Source organism: Sander vitreus, chromosome 5 (assembly GCF_031162955.1).
Source record: "Sander vitreus isolate 19-12246 chromosome 5, sanVit1, whole genome shotgun sequence".
NCBI lineage: Eukaryota > Metazoa > Chordata > Actinopteri > Perciformes > Percidae > Sander > Sander vitreus.
Window position 1 is genome coordinate 26,210,592 of NC_135859.1, and position 23,040 is coordinate 26,233,631.

Genomic DNA, 23,040 nt, shown 5'->3' on the forward strand with positions numbered 1-23,040 from the left:
TTGTCATTGATTATTATATGTTTATTTTACAGAACTGATACAGTACATATTTGGATTATAAAAAGTACTCATGTGAACACATGGTGCAATAGTAGCTGTAAGTAAAAAAACATATGGACATGTTTGTGCAATGCTGCCCTCATGTGGCTGATGTTATGAACGTCGATCACGTGTAAGCACTGAACTCATGTAGTGTAAAAACACCAACATAATGGTAAACTTTGGTACAGGTCTGTCTGCTTTTTGGCAGGACAGGTAGATTTATCAGTGCTACTGTTGCAGTGAGATCGAATAAAAACAGTAAGGTTGTGGACTGTCAAAAAAATAAATAATACTTCCATTTACCTCAGTTGCATTAGGATGGAGGCAAACATCTCAAATGTCCATATCAAAACCTCAACAATTTAAAAAATATATGGCTAGACATCACAAGAGATTGGTGTTTTTTGGCTGAACCGACCCTTCATTAACGCCATTATTGGCTTCTTTTTTTTCTAATCTGGTAGTGATGGCGACTCCCTTCTTGACCCAGGCATTGCTGTTGAGTAGAGAGAGCATGAAGCGAGCCACGTCTCCTCGTCCCACTGCGTTACCACCGCTGTCGGGCACAAAGTATCCCTCATGGGTCAGAAACTCCTGAGCTGTAGAGGACACAAAGATTAAAAACTGGGAGTCAGAGGCCGTTACAACGACACCATTTTTATTTGGTCACAAACCGTGTAGCTGAGGCGGATACATGCTGAAACCCCAGGGAAGGCATAGAATTAACAAAAAGTGAGGCCCATTAATTTGCATAAACGTAGCATTAAAGGTCCTATGACATGCTGCTTTTTGGATGCTTTTATATAGGCCTTAGTGGTCCCCTGACACTGTATCTTAAGTCTCTTTCCCGAAATTCAGCCTTGGTGCAGAATTACAGCCACTAGAGCCAGTCCCACAATGAGCTTTACTTAAGATGTGCCATTTCTGTGTCTGTAGCTTTAAATGCTATTGAGGAGAAGAGAGGGGGGGCAAGGTGGAGGGTGGGGGTGTGGCCTTGACCAGCTTGCGGCCATTGTTGTAGCTCTATTTCCTCATGGGCGGGCTAAATTCTCTGAGCGGGCAGCTGTGGGTGGCAGGCAAAGCAGAGAAAGGGGAGGTAACCTTTCCCCTTATGACCTCATAAGGGGAAGATTCCAGATTGGCCCATCTGAGCTTTCATTTTCTCAAAGGCAGAGCAGGATACCCAGGGCTCGGTTTACACCTATCGCCATTTCTAGCCACTGGGGGAACTCATATTATTGTTAAAAAAACTTATAAAGTGACATTTTCATGCCATGGGACCTTTAACTAGTAATAGTGCATGCTAATAAGTAATGAGATAAGCATGAACTGTTTCAAAATGGATCCTGAGGCAGAAGGGCTTCTTAAACATTTAACTGAATGAAGCTCTGCTGTTCTTGGTGGCTCTGCCGCTAAGCTGACTGCCCCATATGGTTTTTAAATAATCACACAGTTCTTGAGTCTGTTTTTAGGTTTGTTTCTGCCCCCTTTTGGCCACTGCTTATCTGCTTTTACCTGAGGCCGGCATGTTCTTTAGACCAGGTGGGCGAACCACAGTCCAGTTGATGTCCTCAGACTTCTCCAGAAGCTTTTCCATCTCATACATGTTGTTGAGGACGCCTCGGATTATTGGCAACAGGAGGAACCGGATGACATAAGGTGACTGTCTTGCAGAGTTAGCTACAAAAGCAAAAAAAAAAAACACTGAATTTATCCTCCCAAATCTCTCACATTCCAACAAAAATGAGCATGGAACAAAACCTTTTATTATAATAACAATCCTTTAGGGGTGATAGAATGCAAAACCGATTTTACATTGTCATAATTGAATAATGACAGTTTAGTGGGTAATTAGGACATACATAGAACTTCAAAATCCCATTGACACCTCTTTCCTCTGCAAATCTCACAATTTGAAACTGCCTCTGAAAACGGGCGAATCTCAACGAGCCGCCTAGTTGATGTCAACTCGGCGGCTCCTCCTCATTTGGCTCTAGTCGCTATCTTTGTCACGCCCAAACATTTCCATAGGCTACACCACTGATCTGAGGTCAGCTTAGTCTTCTGAATAGGTTGCGCAGATCTCAGAAATTGTATACTATATATATATATATATACACCACTAAATTCACTTCTGAGACTTTTTTATGCGAGAAATCAACTATGTAGATGTCAAATATGGGCCGTTTTACAAAAATTGATGTCTAATTGCAAATTTTGTCTGACTGTGTGTCGGAGTTCAGCGGCCGGTGCTGCCTGTGTTGCTGCCTCGCCGTCCCGGCCTGCCGGGAGGTAGATGGAGCTCCGTCACGGTTGGCAGCCCACGGCACTCCATACCCGCGCAAAGTCACAGTTTTTTGGGTTAATGGACTACCAAACATCGCTGACCTGACAGAGCTCCAGGGCCCGCAGCTCCCCTCTTCCTGCTAAATGGCCGGTGTGTGTGAGTGAGAGCACGGGCAGCGAGCTTGTTACGCCAGCAATCTCTTACCACAGGTTCCAGGTTGTTTTTTTTTACAAGTATTTTTTATTGTTTTAGAGAAGATACAATGTACAATGCAACATTACAATGTCAATTATAACAAGACATCTTTCTATTAACCCCATCCCACCCACAACAAACCCTTTTGCTGAGGAAAAGAGGACAAAAACAAACAAAGAAGACAAATAAATAAAAAATAAAATAAAAACACCTTTCTTCTATTACTCATGATAGCAAATAGTGTGATCATTGTGCTTTACAATTCTTAGCAGTTATTAAGAGGGAAGTGCAAGTAAGTCTTTCAAAGTAAGCCAGTAAAGGGCCCCAATTTTTCTGGTTGATCCTCTAAGAAAGTATTTGATTTTTTTCTTTAGAAACATCATAATATCAGAAAGCCATGTGGCGGCTTTTGGTGGTGTAGATGATTTCCATTCCATAAGTATTCTCAGTCGTGCTATTAAGGTTGCAAAAGCAACAACACTTTCCTTACTATTGGACATTACAAAATCACCCCCTTGTACTCCAAACATGGCCATTGTAGGGCTAGGGCTTGTAGATCTAAATCAAAGGCTTCATTTACGACTTTAAATATTGATGCCCAGAACTCTCGCAACATGGAACATGACCAAAACATGTGAAGTAAATCTGCTCTGTCCATTCTACATCTGTCACAGATGACATCCATGTCAGAGTATATTTTGGCCAGCTTAACCTTACTATAGTGCATACAGTGAAGAACCTTAAACTGAATCAAATTCAAACGTGCACACCCAGCTTAGAGCCCTGTCCCATACAGCATCTGATATATTTGTCCCTAACTGTTCTTCCCATTTCGCTTTGGTAGGATCCATGGATATATTGTAGAGTGACATAATTGAATTGTATATGTTAGAGATGATGGCCTCTTGAGGTCAGAAGGGTTCCCATACTGCTAATACCGTGTGTGGACTGTGTGGCTCTAAGCTTTATTGACAGGGGTTCTATCGCTAGAACGAACAGCAACGGACTGAGAGGGCAAAGAAAAATATTGTGAACACAATTTATTAGTGACTACTGCAGCCTTAGGAGAAGAATACAATAGTCGAACCCAGGAAACAAATTTTGGACCAAACCAAATCTACCCAGCACGGAAAAGAGATAGTTCGACCCTGTCGAAAGCCTTCTCCGCGTCAAGGGACACCACCACTTCTGGTGCGACCCCAGACGCTGGAGAATGCACTACATTCAAGAGTCTGCGGATATTGATGAATGAATGACGCCCTCTCATAAAACCTGTCTGGTCAATTGAAATTATATCTGATATGACAGAGTTTATTCTAGTGGCCAAAACTTTTGAGATAATCTTAATATCTGCATTTAACAAAGATATTGGCCTATAAGAGCTGCAGTCCATCGCATCTTTGCCTGGCTTCATTAAAACTGTGATAAGAGCCTCTGTGAGGCTCCATGGGAGGGATGACTACTGTTCAAGAGAGTGGTTAAACATGTTAAGAAGCAGAGGTGTCAGCTGTGAAGAAAACTTTTGAAAAACTCAATTGGATAGCCGTCCGGCCCTGGGGCCTTTCCGCTCTGCATATCTTTAATTGAGTTCTCTACTTCCTGTTTATCTAGAGGTCTTTCCAGGCTTTCACTTTGGTCTTGTGTAATTGTTGGAATATTCAAGTTTTCAAAAAATTCTGTCATATGAGAGCTATCATGAGGAAATTCTGATGAGTATAATTCTGAGTAATATTTTTTGAAAGTGCTGTTGATTTCTTGGGGGTCTATTGTCACTTCTTGAGGCCCTTTCTTAATAATAGGTATAAGTCTGGATGCAGATTTACCCTTCAGCTGATTGGCGAGAATACGCCCTGCCTTCTCTCCATGTTCATAGAAACATGCGCGCAACCTCAAAAGATTTTGTTCAGTCTTTTCTGTAGACAATAAATCATATTGTGCTTTAAGGTTCAATTTTCCTCTGTATAGCTCGGGTGTTGGGGTCTTTGAGTATTGATGATCAATTTTCAAGATGGAGTCAATTAGTTTTTCCTGTGTTTGCCTTCTTTCTTTATTGCGTGATGCTGAAAATTATTTTTCCCCTTAGTACAACTTTTAATGTTTCCCACAATATGGATGGTGATATAGAGTCCGTCTGATTAAATAAAAGGAAATCATCTATTGCTTTTGATACGTACTGACAAAAGTTTGTATCCGAAAGTAATGCTGTGTTCAGCCTCCAAGAAGACCTTGCGGGATAATTAAGTGCAATGTTAATGTCAAGGATGAGGGGTGCGTGATCAGACTCTACAATAGCTGAATACTCTACAGATTTTATTGAAGGGAGAAGATGTCTGTAATGTATGAAAAAGTAATCTATTCTAGAGTAGGACTGGTGTACATGTGAAAAACAAGAAAATTCTCTTTTATTAGGGTATAGAAATCTCCATGGGTCTATACAACCTATATGAGACATGAGGCTAGAGAGAGTCCTGGACATCTTTGATGTGAGTGTAGTTTTAGTATTTGAACGGTCCAAAGCTGTATCAATCACACAATTCATATCTCCCCCAAATATTAAATGACGCGTGTTTAAATCAGGCAATAAGGTCATTATTTTCTTGAAAAAGTCGACATCATCCCAGTTGGGGGCATAAATGCAAACTAAGACCACAGGGGTGTGAAATAGACTACCTGATACTATAATATAACGCCCTTGAGGATCTGAAATTATTTCTGAGGGAGTAAATAATACCTTTTTATGAATTATTATTGATGTTCCCCTAGCTCTGCTGCTAAACTTTGAATGATGCACCTGTCCTACCCAAGCTTTCCTAAGCAAAATATGGTCTTGAACACGGAGGTGTGTTTCCTGTAAAAAAGCGATTTCGGTGTGCAGTCTTTTCAAATGTGAAAATATCCGGGCCCTTTTCAGTGGTCCGTTCATGCCTAAACATTCCAGCTAGTGAAACGTACTGCAGACCCTCCTGATTTCTACTTTCTGTGCCGTACATTGCCTAAAAGTCGTCTATCAAACCATATGGGTGGTAAAGCACGCAATAAACCATTGTAAGAAGCCATGAGACTGAAAAAGAGTGAAGAACGGAGAAAGAAGGAAAAAAAAACAAAAAAAACAAACAACACATAACCCGGCAACCTATCCCTGTTATAAAACAAATGAGAAACTCTAGGTTCATCCTCTGAACTATGACGAGCCGCAGCTTTAATGTGGTTAGACTTCCAATAGTCCTTCTTGCTATCTCTGTTAGGCTATTCCCAATCCTACCGCAAGCAAGTAAACGCACACATTCAACGTGACGACTCGAATGGTGTAGTGAACTAAACAGCCGACATCAAACAACAACTAGGCTAAATTAATCTGACATAAGGCCACATACAACATACCATATAGAAGTGAACTTATAACTCTGCAACAAAGGCCTGAGTGCATCGGAAAAAGGAAAATGTAGAAAAAGAAAAAGCATACCAGCTATAGTCACGTAGTTCACAACAGGTAGCCCACAACAGGTAGCCCACAAATCCTTCAAAGATATTGTAATTTCACCTGCAGTGTCCTGGCTACGTGAAGACATTATGACCACAGTTAAGGATAGTCCTCTGAAATAGTAGCCTGGGCTACTCACGCGTAGCAACACAACGGTCATAAAACTCCTGGGCCTCCTCCGGTGAAGAAAAGATGAACGTTTGGTTTTCAGATTTGTAACGAAGGCGTGTAGGATACAGCAAGCTGAACCATACGTTCTTCTCATACAGCAGCTGTTTGACGTCTTTAAATGCAGCGCGTTTCTTCGCCAGACCCGCCGACACGTCCGGGTAGATCCTGAGTTTGGATCCCTTAAGCAATACCTTTTCCTTCTCCTGGAATCGGTGGAAGCAGATTACCAAGGGACGGGGAGGCCGACCTTCCTGAGGCTTTTGGCCGAGAGAGCGATGTGCCCGCTCCAGGTCGGGGGGCTTTTCAAAGACGCCTTCACCCATCACTTCCATAAGCATTTCGGACACAAATTTTTCACTTTCAATATTCTGAGGTTAGCCCTTCGAGAGCGATTTTCCATGTCTTCTACCCGGTCAACTAGAGTGGCGGTTTGCTCTTCCAACTGTTTGATCTTTCTCTCAGCTGTGTGTAGCGCAGCAAAGTTGTCCCCAGCCAGAGACTCGGTTGCGTTTAATCGCGCCTGGAAACTAGTAACAGTTTCTGTAAGTGTATTCACGGAGGATTGTAGCGAAGCAATCGATTCCTGAATAAGAGCAGAAATGAGTGAAGATCGTTGTTTATCCAGCTCGGCTACAAGTTGGCTCATGGAAACCCCTTCAGTGCTTCGTCGTTTCAGAGCTAGCCGCAGCCATGCTAGCGACTCTGCTAGCCACGCTAGTACGGGTTGTTGGTTGAGTTGTTGGTAGCTTGTTCTTGCTCATTTTGCAAGTGGTGTGTCTCTTCCCGACGTATTAATGACTTTTGTAACACGAGTCTTATACTAGCAGTCAGAATGCCTTAAGTAGCGTTTTTAAAGGTCAATATTGAAAAGTTAAGCAGGTCTCCTAACTCACGTCCTATCTCCACATGGCCCAAACCGGAAGTGTTCCAGTTAATCTTATAAAGTGTGTAATTATAATGTGTTGAGTTATTTAGACAAACGATCGGGGAAATAAACGCCTCTTGTCCGCAAGTCTCATTAATAGAGCCTGCGGCTGGATGGAGCTCTATCAATGAGAGCTAGCTAGCCTCCTCATAGAATTCCTCTGAAATTCACAAAAATGCATTAAATTGAAATCGGACACCATTGTTAGCTTTATAAGAACTTGGGGTAGATGTTATATAAGTGGCGTGACGAAATTCAAACTGTAAATATACTCTAATTACGCCGAAAATGAAGCTAACTAGCCGCGATCTGTACACATAGGATTGAAGGGACAGTAGCAGCTAATGAAACCCCTAATGTTCACAAAAATGCATTAAATTGAAATTGGACACCATTGGGGTAAATGTTATATAAGTGGCGTGACGAAATTCAAACTGTAAATAAAGCTACTCTAGTTATGCCGGCCGCTAGCAGCCAGCCAGCTCCGCGGACCTCCGAGTATTCCAGTAGTCCAGTACCCAGGGAAACGGTGACTTTCACTGGGTATGGAGGTCAGACTGTGCGGAGCTCCTAGCTAAAGTCCGACACATCTTACCAAATTTGCAATTAGCCATAAATTTTCGTAAAACGGCCCATATTTGAGCTTTATATAGTTGATTTCTCGCTTAAAAAACAATGTATAACTTTGCAGTGTCTGAAATATGAGACCTGCTGTCTCGTCTCCAATGTGTTTCTATGTGGTTCGCTCAAACCAATCAGCGCGCAGCTCATCTAAATATTCATGAGCATACCATATTTGGAAGAAAAGCTCTTGTTCCAAATTGAGCCATATTCACAGGGTAGTTAAGGGCCTAATAAAATAGCATTCGGGCAATTTTCAGCCCAATCAATGTTACATACCCTATTAGGAGACCTTAAGGAACAGTGCAAAATACCCTATATAATCATTCTATCACCCCTTTAATGTAAAGACCCATTTTCTGTGACACACTTTTACACAGAATTAGAACTCAACTTTGTCTCAATTCTGAAGTGATGGTTTCAGGTGTTTGTATGCATTAAACCACTTTACGCCAATTTTTACGTTAATCTTGATCGATATAAATATGCGTGTACTTTCGTTTTGAAAAAAACCCGTCCCGAATCGGTGCAGGCAACATGGAGTAGCTGCAGCTACGTGTACAAGCTTCCACTGAGCTAAAACGGCAGTTGTCAGGGCAAGTTTTAGAGTGCCTTTGTGCCTCTTAACAGACTGCAAAATGCAATTAAAATGTCTGTGCAACATGAACAGGGCCCTTACATGACAACAAGATGCGTTTTCAACTCAGACATTGTTCTAATTCACCTACCCTGTCTCGATTCTGCTAGTAGCTAGCTAAGAAAGTTGTAGTACGTTATTTTAAGAAGGTTAAACAGAAGCCTCACCAAGAATAAATAACAGTATATGAACACAAGACAACTCCTCGAACATCAATCAGGTGGACTTTTCTCATTATAAAATCACAAAAGGCCCCACAGAAGGCACTATCATGTGTGCTGTTGCACTTACGCTCAGTGAACCATGAGCTCATGGTGATGATCCTGTTGACCCCGGACTCCCGCATGGCGCTGATCACACTGTTCATGGACAGTGTGTAGCCCGTCACCGCCGAGAAGAAAGAGACCGGGAAGCCGAGGCAGGACATGATCACATCCTGTCCTTTGAAGTGAGTCTTCAGACTGTCTGCTGAGAAAATATCAGCTTCCACCATCTGAAAGCAGCAGACAAGGGAAAACATATAATGATTAATGAGGTGAATTTAACTTCATATTTTGTTAACACATAATCAGAAGCAGTGCATGATCAGGAACTTATTTGTTGAGTTGAGATCACATACAAGCACTTTCTATTAATTTAGGGCTGTAGAATTTTAACAGCAAAGGTTTGAAAAGCGATAGCTTTATATGATCGTGTCATTTCAGGATGATTCCACTGAAAGTTTATATTTCTACCGAGGAAAATCCTGCATAGCTGTTGTGTGTGTTTACTGTAAAGAAGTAGATCATCTGATCCACCTGGATCACTCCAGTGTTTGATATTTTCTGGTCACCTGTTTGTGTTTCAGCTATAAAAGCTGCCATCCTCATTCAGCGATGGTATCGTCAGTATGTCGCCCGCACAGAGATGAGACGGAAATACACCTGGCACATCTTTCAGTCCATTGAATACTCAGGAGAACAGGCTCAGATAAAGGTGAGAAACTACCAGAGATGATCCAGTCTAGTTCTGTATGTTCGCTGTAGAGTAATTATAAAAGTAACTTTCACGTCTCCTCTCCGTGTAGCTTTATAACTTCCTTGGTTACCTCATGGACAATTTCACACCTACAAGCAATGAACGTAAGACTTTAAATTTCAACGGACAAATTTATTGCTCAGGAATGTCCCGAATCTCTGAGTTTGAGCTGTCGTCTTGTCCTTCCTTCCAGGGAATTTGATCTCGCACATCTTCAGAGATAATGATGTCTATCGGGACACAGAGTGGGAGAGGTTTTTCTGCCACAAGAAAATAGAAGTGCCAGAGATTTACTCAGGACCTCACCTCACCTTCCCTCTGACGGTAGAGCAGGCTGTCGGGCTGGTGGAGGCCTTTAGGAACAAGAAAGTAGGTGCACACAAAGCCTTTACATTCCAGTCTCTAAACAACCTTTTACCTAACTCATAGCTCATGGTTTTGTATCACTGCATGGGGATAGATGCTCCGATTTCACTGGACCGGAAATAACATGACCAGCATTTTAAATTCTGATATTTTACTTAAATCTGACAGAAAGGCAGATCATTATTTATTTTTAATGACATTTTACTGCGAATTGAGTTTCCAAAGCACGACAGCAAGATATTGACCTTGCATAGCAAAAGGCAGTTGATATTTGCATTGTGGATGATGGAGGTCTAATGTTTTTAACAGTCTTAAAAACATTAACAACACTTATTATTTGTCTTAATATTTACTGTATATTTCATATGCAAAAGAAAATGTGTATGAACCTGACCATGACAATATTATTATTATATTGCAACAGATTTTGCATTTCATATTATTTATATATATATATATATATATATATATATTTTATTGATGCTTTAAAGTGAAAAAGGAATGGTTAGTCTGTCTTTCAATACTTTCTGACTTCTCTACCGCTGTCTGTGGCACTCATTGGTTTCTAGTGATGACTAAACCAAATAAACCCAGGTTACACATATAAAAGTTTAATTTAAAAAGTTAAAACAGCAGGGCTCTTTATTTCTTCTCCATTTTAATCTTAATTGACCAAAGATTTTGCAACATTCAATAATAACTGGAAAGAAGTTCACAGTTCATTCACATTTTTCCATTAATCATGCAATCCTGCTGATGGATATATTTGAAGCTTTGTCTTGTATCATGTCCATTTTTCTTCCAGTTGTGCTACTTGTATCTTCAAGATAAGTGTCTAGCCATTCCTGCTATGTCAAGGGGCGCTACCTTTCCCCCAGTTCCCTTTATAGTAGCTTTTTTACTGGCTTTTAATACAAATATCTCTATTACACTTTCTTGAGATAAAGTACCATGCAACACATAGGCATCCTAATATTTGTTGTAGGACTTTACATACAATTTCCAAAAACGCAAAGTAAATAGTGCATGTGTTTGGGCCTTTTTTCAGCTGCAGATTAATACATTTTGTACTTGAGTGAGTATTTACAGCAGTAGGATGGAGTATGTTGGATTGACTTAAAACAGTGCCACTGTTAATCATACTGAAGGAAAGTGTCACTCAGTGCAACTCATTTAAGTGTTTTTGTTAGACATCAATGACAAGACAAAGCTCTATGGCACAGAGGAATCAGATTTAGCAGGTGATACTTGTTAATATAGTCAATTGTTGCTTTTGGTCTTTTCATGGGATTTGTTGACAACAATAAAAGTATAGATTAACACCAGGCTTATCTTCGCAGTGTTGCATTAAAGTCCACATTTTTATTTGCGTTGCTGTGTACACAGCATCACACCCAGATGCTAAATGTTTGTGGCTTCTGTTCAGAAGCATGAAAAGTACTTAAGGTTTTACCATATATAATACAACCCTCATTTGGACACAATAAAACATTTAGCATGTGACATCACACCGGGTGAACTTTGAACATGCAGTGAGCAGCAACACTAAAAAGACACGCAGCACAACACGACTAACACAAACCCAGTGTCACATTACCTTGAGATTATCATGATGCAAGCTGAGTTTTCCCGGGTTCCTGACGATGGCAGTGACTGTGTGACCCTGCTGCAGCGCCTGGTTGACCAGATACTGTCCAGTCTGCCCAGTGGCTCCCAGCACGGCGATCTTCATCTTCAGACTCTGAGAAACACAGACAGAGCTCAGACAGGGCTGATGCTTATCAATGAACGATGTGTTAGATGCTCTGACCTCTTAACTACCTACGGGTAGATTCCCTCCCTGTTTGGCAAGTCCAAGTGTAAACAAATATTATTATGGTGCAATAAAGCAATTATCTCTGAGGAATTTAGGTTTGACACCTGATAGATTTTGTGTTTAAAATGTTGATAACGAGGTTACATAATGTACAATGACGACAATTTGTGGCAGCAGTTTTGTAACACTTTTTGAATTAGGGCGACAACAACCAGAAAAGGTTTGCTTGATTAATAATTTCTATGATTATGAGATTGCCAAAACGGTTGCAGATTCTTTAAATAAAAGTTGTCACCCAACTAATCCATAAAATGACGTTTCAGAATAAACAAAGTTATTTTAATTAATGTTGATGCTGTCCCAGCTCAGTTGAAAACTTACGTTTGATGGGGCAAGAAGAACAAACACAGGGCGTCTTTGTTAAATTCAAACTGGGCCGAATGGATTAATTCTGCAGCAGTGGAGGATGACGAGCTTGCTGGTCAGATGTCTCTGAAGATATTAATCAGATACGGTTAACTGAATCTCAAATGATGTTGGTTAGATAAGTTTTCGGAAAATGTATTTCTTGGTTGATGATCCAGTAGCTGCTATGTTCAAAATAATTGGTCAACATTAAGCCACATGATGCACTGTACAAGCAGGTGTGCAAAAACTATTTCCTTTTTTATTAACCCTAACCTTAACCCTTACACAATATAGCCTCATGGATACAGTCTTAAGGATAAGTACTACACTGAACCTTTTGTGACCTATAATCTAATCAGAAGTCAAAGTTCACTTTATTGACATTCAAAATCTCTCCTAATAAAATGAAAAAGGGGTATTTAATATAGGCTCTATATAGTGACACAAATATATTATGAACTGTGTTTTTATTAGACATGTTAAAACCATAAATTGCAATCTGACTAACCCTATAGATATTAAAGAAATATTAGGTATTGTTTTGTGAAGATGATTTGAGGAATACATATGAAACCGTAATAGAAAACTGTAAACATCAAAGCCTCATTTTGTTCTTTATTATTACTTTGTATGTGTGTAGGCTACATGTGTATGTGAATGTATGTATGGATGTGTATGCGTAAATAGGTGTGTATGTGTATGTATATATTTTCTTTTTCTCTTCTCGATTATGTGTATTTTTTGGCATTGGATGCATGAATGCATATGAAGCCTATGTGTGTGAATATATGCACACTATGAAGGTAACGCCTATGCTTTACCTCCTTAATTGTTTAACGTTACGCGTCGCATTCAATGTGTTTTCGGTGAAGGATAACATGTCAAGATGTTTAAAATATGAACTGGGCAAACGATATGTATTAACACAATAAAGTATAACAAAAAAATAATACAAAATGTCACTATATAATTAACTACAACATGTGCTTTTGTACTTGTCTTGGCACCTAAAACGCACCAGTTCACAGAAACCGCAAGTGACAACAAGGAAGTAGCTAATTGTGGCATGGAATAAAAGGAAAACTGGGATTCTGTTATAAAAACTAAACAACCGACGGCAATATATTGGCTTGAAAATTCCTCTGAAAGTTTGAATAAGGATTTAAATTGAGCTATTTTCCCATGTTGTAATGGTAAAACATAAGTAAACACAGCGAACTCACCTCCGCCATGAATTTAGGCTTTTACTTTTACACGTTCAGCGAGGGAGGCGTTCAAGAGCTGTGGCGTTGAGGTATGTTTGTAAAGCAACTGGATTTAAAATTATGTTTTGATGATGCGCAGGATGACATTACATGACCCTTTCAAGTAAATGTCGCAGCGACTGAAAAACTAAAGTTACATGTATGCTAACTGGTTAGCGGTTCGTCAGCCGTTCGTAAGAAAATTAGCTAGCTAACGTTAACTGCTAATCGGTAGCCTAGAAATCTAGACGCACCCTAGCGGCAGCACATGTAAGGTTTCATCTTGATGTGGGTCTGGCTTGTCAGGCTAGCTAGCTAATCGGTGACTCTGATTTGTTAATCAGTTAAAAACATGGATGTATTAGCTAGGTTAGAAATAGCCTGCCCCCCACAACTTATCAAATGTATTATTTGCTTGTTTGCTATTTTTTGTCGGACAAAATAAAGATATAACTGGTATTTTTGTGCATCTATTTATTTTTTAAATTATTATTATTATTATTTTTTTAGACCAATATAATAGACTAATCAATTACAAATGATTGGCGATGATGATGATTGCGTATAGTATCGATAATCTGTATCTCGTGTAGATTGAGTGTGTGGGACTCAGCTAAGCAAAAGTGGAATGGAGTCACTTTTTGTGATTGATTATCACTTTTTTTAGGCTACTGAGAGATAGCGCGACCTTCCAAGTGGCACCGGCACCTCAATGGCAAGTGCGTGGCAGTTTTTATTGGGTTTAAATTTGCGGAAAACATTTGAGAGGTCAAAAGAAACTAAAGGCCTACTCAAATATTGAAACATGCTCAAATGAATGATACAAGTCAGTATAACTTGTTTTTGGCTTTTCTTCTAGCCTGCCATGAACAGACCTCTAACATCAGACCACTTCAACACTCACTGCTGCAAACATGGAGGTGTCCTCATTAGTCTCATCATCATAGACTGTATATTAATAATACAGTCTATGGGGTGCACCCATATGCACATGTTCTGTCCATTAATAATATACAGTCATGCTCATGCTCATCAGTAGTTAACAAACACCTGACCAAACACGCACTTGTATTTAAAACAAGACCAAAAACAGATGCATGCATCCCTTTAGCCACCTATGTTTCCTCCTGCACTTTGCCATCTTCTTATAATACAACCAGTCTAGTCGCATCAAGTCATTAGCTCAAGTAATCCACTTGTGGCTTGGTGCCTTCATTATGCGATCACGCCAAGGGACTTTAGACTAAACTAGCTTCAGCACAGACCAAGGGAGCTTCATACATGAGGCCTCTGTGGTGAGTTACTGGGTGCTGCTGTCATTCATCCCCCTACAGTATGATGACCAGTCTGATTGACTTCCTGCAGTTCTTGACCTGATCCTGGTGGACTGGTGGAGGATGAAACAGAGCAAATGGCTGTTTAAATACTCATTGAAACTTAGAGCCAAACAACTTGGGAGCTGGTGACTGGATAGAGGAGGTGACCACGTAAGTAAACTGCTGATTTAAAGATTGCATAGTAGAGTAACCTTTTTGTTTGTTTTTTTTATTTCTACAGCAGTTACATTCACTAATCCCAAAATGAGAAGACATGAAATTAGATGAGATCTTGACTAGATCACAATACAATCTGAAACATCTTTAAATTCCAGACTTGTTTCAAGGATTACTCAAAGTATATTATAGTCCACTTAAAATGCCAGGTTTGCCTTGTAGTACAGTTTAGATGCTGTGATAAGGAAGATAAGATATTCCTCAGCACTGTGCTATATATTTACATGTGACAAAAGCCACCCATCTGTTGCTTTAAGTATGTCAACACCAGCAAGAAAGTTATGTGCAAAGACAATTTGTTGAAATCTACTATCTTCAGATTTGAAGGCCCAAGATATTATTGGGTTTTGTACATAGGCATATTTTGTTTACCTAAAACAACAGATGGACATGCATTTGAACAAAAATAATTTCAGGCCGTGAAGATATTTCCTGCCTCCTCAGTTTCATGGATTGTTTCATTTAAGCCTTCATAGAATTTAGATAAAAACAGTCAGTGCTGCAGGATTGAGGTCAGTCACAGAGAGGAGGCGTGAACCAGCAGATAACAAGATTAAAAGGCCAAACGTCCCCCAGCTTCAGCTCTCCCGCTGCTGACAAGCCATGTTCCTCTTTCCTTTTTGTGAATGAATGGGTTTCTTATAGGCCAAGACTATAGCAGAGTTATTTATTTTATGTGTGTATGGAGAGTCTGAAAAATGTATGGCGAGTCAGTTATGTGACTCCAAAAAGTAATATATCCCTTTAAGAACGAAATTTTGGATTCATTTAGTTGTACTTAAACAATACAGGTAAATACAGAGTAGTTTTTAGCTGATGTGATGATTTGCTTGGTGTTCTAAACAGGAACAGTCATGGGATGTGGTGTCACAAAGTCCAACCAGTTCCACAAAAACTCCGGAAAAGGTACCTATGATCCTTCTGACAGCTTCAAACCACAGACTGATACACCTGTTTATCTCTCTTAACCTTCTCAGATTTACACAACTCATCACTACAATGTCCCTTGCGTTGTCTACCTTGTTCTGCACTATAATTGTAATCTGCTTATTACATGTGTTGAATAAATGTATCTGTATTTGTTTTTGTCTTTCCGCTCTGCGCGCATGCAGCTGTCACATGTAAGCTACACCCGTCTTATCTTGTGTTGTTGTTTTTTGCCGGATGTTGAATGTGAGCTCAAACCACACTTCTCTGGTTTAGGGCTAGCGGATAAAAAATTTAATCAAAATCAAATGGGTCGTCACACCAGCTTAAACAGAAAAGACTGTTATAGATATTTACTTAGGTAGAACTGAAGTAAACACACTGGAGACAAAATCCAATAAAAGTAGCGCCACACACAGGAAAGAGAAACGTCTTTCACATGCAATTTCTAAAAGGTTTCCAGGAACATATAGAGTTCAAACTACGCTCATGTGTTTTAAAAATTTCGAAAAGTATTTTCAATATTGGTCAACTCATGATTCTCCAGTTGCTGATATTTTTTAAGCACACAAGATTTGTATTTTCTGTAATAGAGGATTGGATTTAAACAGCACAATATCACAATATTATTACGGTTATTTTCCGATGTTGACATGTTCAACAATTTGGCAAATATAGGCAATATCACACTCTCATGTAAAAAAAGAGACCGGGAAGCCAAGGCAGGACATGATCACATCCTGTCCTTTGAAGTGAGTCTTCAGACTGTCTGCTGAGAAAATATCAGCTTCCACCATCTGAAAGCAGCAGACAAGGGAAAACATATAATGATTAATGAGGTGAATTTAACTTCATATTTTGTTAACACATAATCAGAAGCAGTGCATGATCAGGAACTTATTTGTTGAGTTGAGATCACATACAAGCACTTTCTATTAATTTAGGGCTGTAGAATTTTAACAGCAAAGGTTTGAAAAGCGATAGCTTTATATGATCGTGTCATTTCAGGATGATTCCACTGAAAGTTTATATTTCTACCGAGGAAAATCCTGCATAGCTGTTGTGTGTGTTTACTGTAAAGAAGTAGATCATCTGATCCACCTGGATCACTCCAGTGTTTGATATTTTCTGGTCACCTGTTTGTGTTTCAGCTATAAAAGCTGCCATCCTCATTCAGCGATGGTATCGTCAGTATGTCGCCCGCACAGAGATGAGACGGAAATACACCTGGCACATCTTTCAGTCCATCGAATACTCAGGAGAACAGGCTCAGATAAAGGTGAGAAACTACCAGAGATGATCCAGTCTAGTTCTGTATGTTCGCTGTAGAGTAATTATAAAAGTAACTTTCACGTCTCCTCTCTGTGTAGCTTTATAACTTCCTCGGTTACCTCATGGACAATTTCACACCTACAAGCAATGAACGTAAGACTTTAAATTTCAACGGACAAACTTTATTGCTCAGGAATGTCCCGAATCTCTGAGTTTGAGCTGTCGTCTTGTCCTTCCTTCCAGGGAATTTGATCTCGCACATCTTCAGAGATAATGATGTCTGTCGGGACACAGAGTGGGAGAGGTTTTTCTGCCACAAGAAAATAGAAGTGCCAGAGATTTACTCAGGACCTCACCTCACCTTCCCTCTGACGGTAGAGCAGGCTGTCGGGCTGGTGGAGGCCTTTAGGAACAAGAAAGTAGGTGCACACAAAGCCTTTACATTCCAGTCTCTAAACAACCTTTTACCTAACTCATAGCTCATGGTTTTGTATCACTGCATGGGGATAGATGCTCCGATTTCACTGGACCGGAAATAACATGACCAGCATTTTAAATTCTGATATTTTACTTAAATCTGACAGAAAGGCAGATCATTATTTATTTTTAATGACATTTTACTGCGAATTGAGTTTCCAAAGCACGACAGCAAGATATTGACCTTGCATAGCAAAAGGCAGTTGATATTTGCATTGTGGATGATGGAGGTCTAATGTTTTTAACAGTCTTAAAAACATTAACAACACTTATTATTTGTCTTAATATTTACTGTATATTTCATATGCAAAAGAAAATGTGTATGAACCTGACCATGACAATCATATCTATGAGCTTAAGGAGTCTGAGTTGTCTTTTTGGTGTTGAGTACAATTTCCACAGAACAAGTGTGTTTCAGAGAATCTTTTTTTACATATCCAAATGAAGCCAATGCTGCTGATTTATCATTTTTAAATTATTGACAGTTTCTGTCTGAATTTCTGACTTGCGTACTTACTTTAATTTTTCTTTAGGTTTATTGAAAAGCAATATTTAAATAACATGTATCATTAGTGTATTGTTTTTTTTTTTTTTAAGACATGAAGGACAAAAAGCATGCATGAATCACAGCCGTTATCAAACACTGAAATATGCCTACCTGTTCATATGTCTGAAACCTTCTTGCTAACTAGTCTCTCTCCCAGTAGCAGCTGCACTCGCGCTACGTCCTCCAGCTGCTGCTTGAGACGCTGAAACAGATCCGGATGTTGCCCAATATCAACCGCATCTCTACCTGCCAAAGCAAAGAAATCACTATTTGTGGTGAGATTCGATCAGTTTAAACGACATATCAACTTTTAAGCAAAGTGCCAACAACTTTCCAACAGAAATTTAGACAGTTTGTAGTTATTGTTTTGTTTTATGTGTTTTATTATTATATAACTGTGTAATGAACTCTGTCAATGTATTTACACCATGCAGGTGACTTGCACGGACAACTAGAAGACCTGCTGCTGATTTTCTACAAGGTCTGGCGTTCATCTTAAATCTGCAAATTTCACAAATGCTAAAATAACTAAAGAAATAACTGAAGATGTTCTTATTTTTTAGCTTATGAGCTATACTTATTTAAGAGGCATTGATAGACCATAGTTCTCTGATTTTATTAGTTTAATCAAAAAAACTCTCCTCCTGTACTTCAGGGCCATGAAGTAAATCAGTAGCGACTTAATAATTTATTTGATTGATTATTTTTTCTGGTTGATTTCTTTTCCCCATTTAATAGATTTTTTAGTCTATGAAATGTAAAAGAAAAAGAAGTCAAAGGCACCAAGGTGTCTTCAAATGTCTTCTTTTGTCTGACCAAAACTCCCAAACTCCACTATTCCATTTTAAATGATGTAGAATGGAAGAAATCTGCAAATTCTTACATTTGAGAAGCTAAAATCAAGTTTTCTTTTAGATTTTTTTCTTGCTTAATCAACTTGAATGATTAACTGATTATTTAAAAAAAAATTGCTGATTAATTATACATTGATCAACTTATGAATAAATCAACATATTGTTTTCCTTCTTAACTTTAGTTTTTGGTTACTTCTACAAATCAGTTAGCGAGTGAAACAGGATATGTGCTTTCACTCTGTGTGCTGTGGCCTCTCGTTTGTTCAGATTACAGAATGGTTTTCTAACACAGCTATTTGCCTACATTACAGAATGACATGCCGTCCATGGAGAAGCCCTATGTGTTTAATGGAGACTTTGTAGACCGAGGCAACGACTCCATCGAGATCCTCCTCATCCTGTTTTCATTCCTGCTCGTCTATCCGAGTGAAGTCCATCTCAACAGAGGAAACCACGAGGACCATATAGTCAACCTGAGGTAAAACTACATCCACCTGGGGGCAGTGAATCTCAAAGAACAACAACTTAATTTCTAACTCTTATTTTGTGTTTCTCTGGCCGATGTAGGTATGGCTTCACAAAGGAGGTGCTGACTAAATACAAGGTACGTTTATATCACCATACAAACCTCAGCACGCTCCTTTTCTTTTTGTTTACTGCTCGGTATTAACTCCTCATCAAACTAACCAGCACAGCCAAAATGTGCTCGCTCTATCTATCTATTTATCTATCTATCTATCTATCTATCTATCTATCTATCTATCTATCTATCTTTGGAGCACCAAATTTAAATTGGTTTTCAGTCACCTCCACCTACACATTCGCAGTTAAGCTTGACGTAGGCTAGCTTCTACGATACTGATCACTCCTCCTCGCAGCAAAGAGGATTTGAGGTAATTAAATCAGATGACACATGGTTCTGTTGGCTTCTGATGAGTCAGAGAGGTCCTAGCGCTGGGGAGATAGGTCTGGCAATGCGAGACTACAGAGAGGTCAAGATGCTCGAAAGATGTCCCAAATGTTTTAGATTTACTGTCCTTGGTTAAGATAAAAGGAAGTTTGAATTCCTGCTACACTATGAGCAATAATCTCATTGAAAAATTGGTTTACACACAGGCATCAAACATCTTTATACTGGAGTAAAGACAACTACACCATCAAGAATTGATTAAAAAAAGAAAAACATCCTTAAAAAGAGACAAAATGTATCTTAAGATCTATAGAATACAACAAATAGAAAATACTGGACACCCAATGCAAAAAAAGTGATTCTTGTCACAAAAGAAGTTGTGAAAATTTACATTTTCCGCATAATGTGCTTTCCTTTAATTAAATAAATCCCAGTTTGGATGTGGGCTTATTCCTAGTAGTTGTTGTTGACCCCTATTTTATTTTAAATGTATTTCTATTTTATTTCCTAGTAGCATGTCTCCCATCAATTCAGATTATAAATTGATATTAAATAGAGAAGGTAAAGGAAAGGAACTTTGTCATCTATGAGGAATCAAAAGCTGAATTGTCACAAAAGAAAATATATTATTATTAGTTTGGTAGTTTACATTAACAAACAACATTTTTTGTTTTTATTGTATGTCTATATTATCTCTTGTATTTATTTGTTCTGTTACCACTTTATTACACAATAACATTTAACTAATATAAATAGATAAATATATATATATATATATATATATATATATATATATATATATATACAAAAAAATACAAATTTAAACTTGTTTAAATGAAACAACCAACAAAGAAACAAACAAGAAAACACTTTTAATTAACAAATGCATACCTCAAAAAGAAAAGAAAGAGTACAGACTTAAATATAGCCTATAAGATATGCTAATACATGTTGACAACAACAAAAAACTGAAGAAAAAAGAAGAGGATAAGGAAAATTACTGTTTGTCCTCAGATGCATGGCAAACGGATCCTGAAGCTGCTGCAGGAGATTTTCAGCTGGTTGCCGTTAGCGACGGTGATCGACCAGAAGGTGCTGGTACTCCACGGAGGGATCTCCGACACCACAGACCTCAGTGTCCTCGCCCGAGTGGACAGACATAGTGTGAGCTGTCAAACGCAGATATGTTCATTTCAAAAATTGTAATCAATTATTTTGAAAGTCCCTTACATCTCTACTCTCCTCTGTTTATCCCAGTACGTCTCAGCGCTGAGGCCTCCGAAGAAGAGAAACCAGAGCTCAGCGACATCGTCCATCGACATAGATATGGAGGAGGACACCTTGTCCCACATCAAGCTCAGCCACCGTCGGACCTCCCTCACGTATCCCAAACCCCTCGCCCGCGACATCTTCCAGAACCGCTCGCTGCAGGACTTCTCCGGACTGATCAAAGTTAACATGACACAACACGTGGGTGATGTGGAGATCCACAGGAAGATACCATCCATTTCCATCCAGGGAATCGACAAACCAGAAAATGAGACGACTCAGGCTGCGTCCTCTGAGTCTGTCAACAGTGAAAATGTCAACGACGAGTGGAAGCAGGTGATGAATGAGTAGTGAGCCGAGGTGTTTGCTCAGATACTTGAGATTTCTATTGTATTTGTTTGCTGAAAAGTAGACTGTTCCCACATTTACTTACAGTAGTTTAAATCTTTTAAATCTCTTGTACCACATCAGTGCCACAAAAGTTATTTCAGTGTTATTATTTGCATGATCACAACTACAACATTGTAAATAATAAACCAAAATAAAAATAAAAAGTACATACTTAGAAAGTAATATAAAAAGGCAAAACAGACAAAATATATAAATACTTTCACACATGCACAAAGACATAAATGTACAGTGGTTTTAGTTACACACAAACAAAATAAAATACACATAAATGTCAGATTTAGAAAAGAAAATGTCCTTATGCCACACTTTTAAATAGACACTTATCTTCTAAATGTTCTTTTGTCCTCAGGTTTTTCCCACATATAAATAATGAAAATACTTTCAGTTTTTTGTTAGGCCTGGTTACATTTTTGTGTATGTCATTACATTTAGCTGACTCTTTTATCCAAAGCAACTTCCAGTAAGTGCATTCTACCGTGAATGTACAAACTCGGAACAGCGAGAATCACAAATAAGTGCATTAGCTTCAAATAAGCCAAACTACAAAGTGCCACATCTAAGTGCATTTTTTTTTAAAATAAATAGTATCTTCTTAGCCAAGGTGCAGTCAGAAAATATGTGTTTTTAGCCTATGGCAGAAGATGTGTAGACATCCAGCTGTCCTGATGTCAATGACGAACTTGTTCCACCATTTAGGATCTAGGAAAGCAAACATTTGGGATTTTGTGTGATTAATTGTCCATCGCAGTGAGGGGGCAGAAAGCAGACTGGCCGATGCAGAGCAGAGTGGATGGGCTGGGGTCTAAGCTTTAACCATGTCTGGACTCCTGGATGTAAAAACTGGGCCTGATCCATTTGCAGCACAGTACCAAGTAATAATGTCTTGAAGCAGATACGGCCAACAACTAGGAACCAATGAAGGGACCGGAGGAGCGGTGTAGTGTGAGAGAACTCATGTAGGTTGAAGACCAGTAGAGCTGTTGCATTCTGGATGAGCTGCAGGGGTCGGATGGCACTTGCAGCCAGACCAGCCAGCAGGAGGTGCAGTAGTCTAGACGTGAGATGACTAGAGATTGAACCAGAACCTGAGCCGCCTTCTGGCTTAGAAGGGGACGTATCCTTCTGATGTTGTGCAGCATGTATCTACATGATCGGGTTGTTGCAGCAATGTTGGCAGTGAGGGAGAGTTATTTGTTAAGTGTCACACCTAGGTTCCTAGCAGTCTGAGTGGGGCATACTGCAGAGTTGTCAATTATGATAGTAAGGTCATGGGTGGTAGAGGAGAAGCAGCTCAGTCTTGTCAAGGTTGAGATTCAAGTGGTGTGTGGACATCCAACAATGAGAGATGTCAGTCAGACAGGCAGGCAGAGATTTGTGCAGCTACCTGTGTTTCAGACTGGGGAAAAGAGAGAATTAGTGGGGTGTCGCCTGTGTAGCTGTGGTAGAAAAAGCCATGTGGGTGAATAACCCAGGATGGAACAAGGTTCTGACACCATCCTCTCCAAGTTACCCGGTAGGTGCAGTCTTTGGGGTAAGATGGGAGCAGAGAGAGTGCAGGGCCTGAGACACCCAGATCCTGAAGAGTGGAAACAAGGATCTGATGATACACT

At 39.4% G+C, this 23,040-nt stretch overlaps 3 protein-coding genes across 4 annotated transcripts in view; 2 read left to right on the top strand and 1 right to left on the bottom strand.

Annotated features, from left to right (window-relative positions):
- LOC144518523 (flavin reductase (NADPH)-like) lies at positions 1 to 13,434 on the bottom strand. Of its 2 annotated transcripts, XM_078251262.1 has the most exons (6): positions 13,190 to 13,433; positions 11,940 to 12,050; positions 11,340 to 11,483; positions 8,651 to 8,852; positions 1,558 to 1,722; positions 1 to 641 (listed from the first exon to the last, which is right to left on the bottom strand). In XM_078251262.1, exons 3-6 carry the CDS (start codon positions 11,472 to 11,474, stop codon positions 427 to 429), a joined length of 717 nt encoding a protein of 238 aa, XP_078107388.1. In that variant the 5' UTR covers positions 11,475 to 11,483; positions 11,940 to 12,050; positions 13,190 to 13,433; the 3' UTR covers positions 1 to 426. The 2 variants fall into 2 exon arrangements, with proteins under 2 accessions (XP_078107388.1, XP_078107387.1); XM_078251261.1 differs by lacking the exon at positions 11,940 to 12,050 and having other exon boundaries at positions 13,190 to 13,434.
- On the top strand, positions 9,211 to 10,158 carry LOC144518524 (serine/threonine-protein phosphatase with EF-hands 2-like). Its single transcript, XM_078251263.1, has 3 exons — positions 9,211 to 9,334; positions 9,426 to 9,480; positions 9,570 to 10,158. Exons 1-3 carry the CDS (start codon positions 9,266 to 9,268, stop codon positions 9,803 to 9,805), a joined length of 360 nt encoding a protein of 119 aa, XP_078107389.1. The 5' UTR covers positions 9,211 to 9,265; the 3' UTR covers positions 9,806 to 10,158.
- The window catches only part of LOC144518522 (serine/threonine-protein phosphatase with EF-hands 2-like), a 17,860-nt gene continuing 7,805 nt past the window's right edge, over positions 12,986 to 23,040 (top strand). Inside the window, exons 1-12 of the mRNA XM_078251259.1 lie at positions 12,986 to 13,260; positions 14,576 to 14,697; positions 15,610 to 15,669; positions 16,842 to 16,969; positions 17,061 to 17,115; positions 17,206 to 17,381; positions 18,147 to 18,261; positions 18,421 to 18,467; positions 19,152 to 19,318; positions 19,408 to 19,444; positions 20,765 to 20,914; positions 21,008 to 21,355. Coding sequence (XP_078107385.1) covers positions 15,618 to 15,669; positions 16,842 to 16,969; positions 17,061 to 17,115; positions 17,206 to 17,381; positions 18,147 to 18,261; positions 18,421 to 18,467; positions 19,152 to 19,318; positions 19,408 to 19,444; positions 20,765 to 20,914; positions 21,008 to 21,355 — 1,275 coding nt within the window. The 5' untranslated portion in view covers positions 12,986 to 13,260; positions 14,576 to 14,697; positions 15,610 to 15,617. The remainder of the gene's footprint in view (positions 13,261 to 14,575; positions 14,698 to 15,609; positions 15,670 to 16,841; positions 16,970 to 17,060; positions 17,116 to 17,205; positions 17,382 to 18,146; positions 18,262 to 18,420; positions 18,468 to 19,151; positions 19,319 to 19,407; positions 19,445 to 20,764; positions 20,915 to 21,007; positions 21,356 to 23,040) is intronic.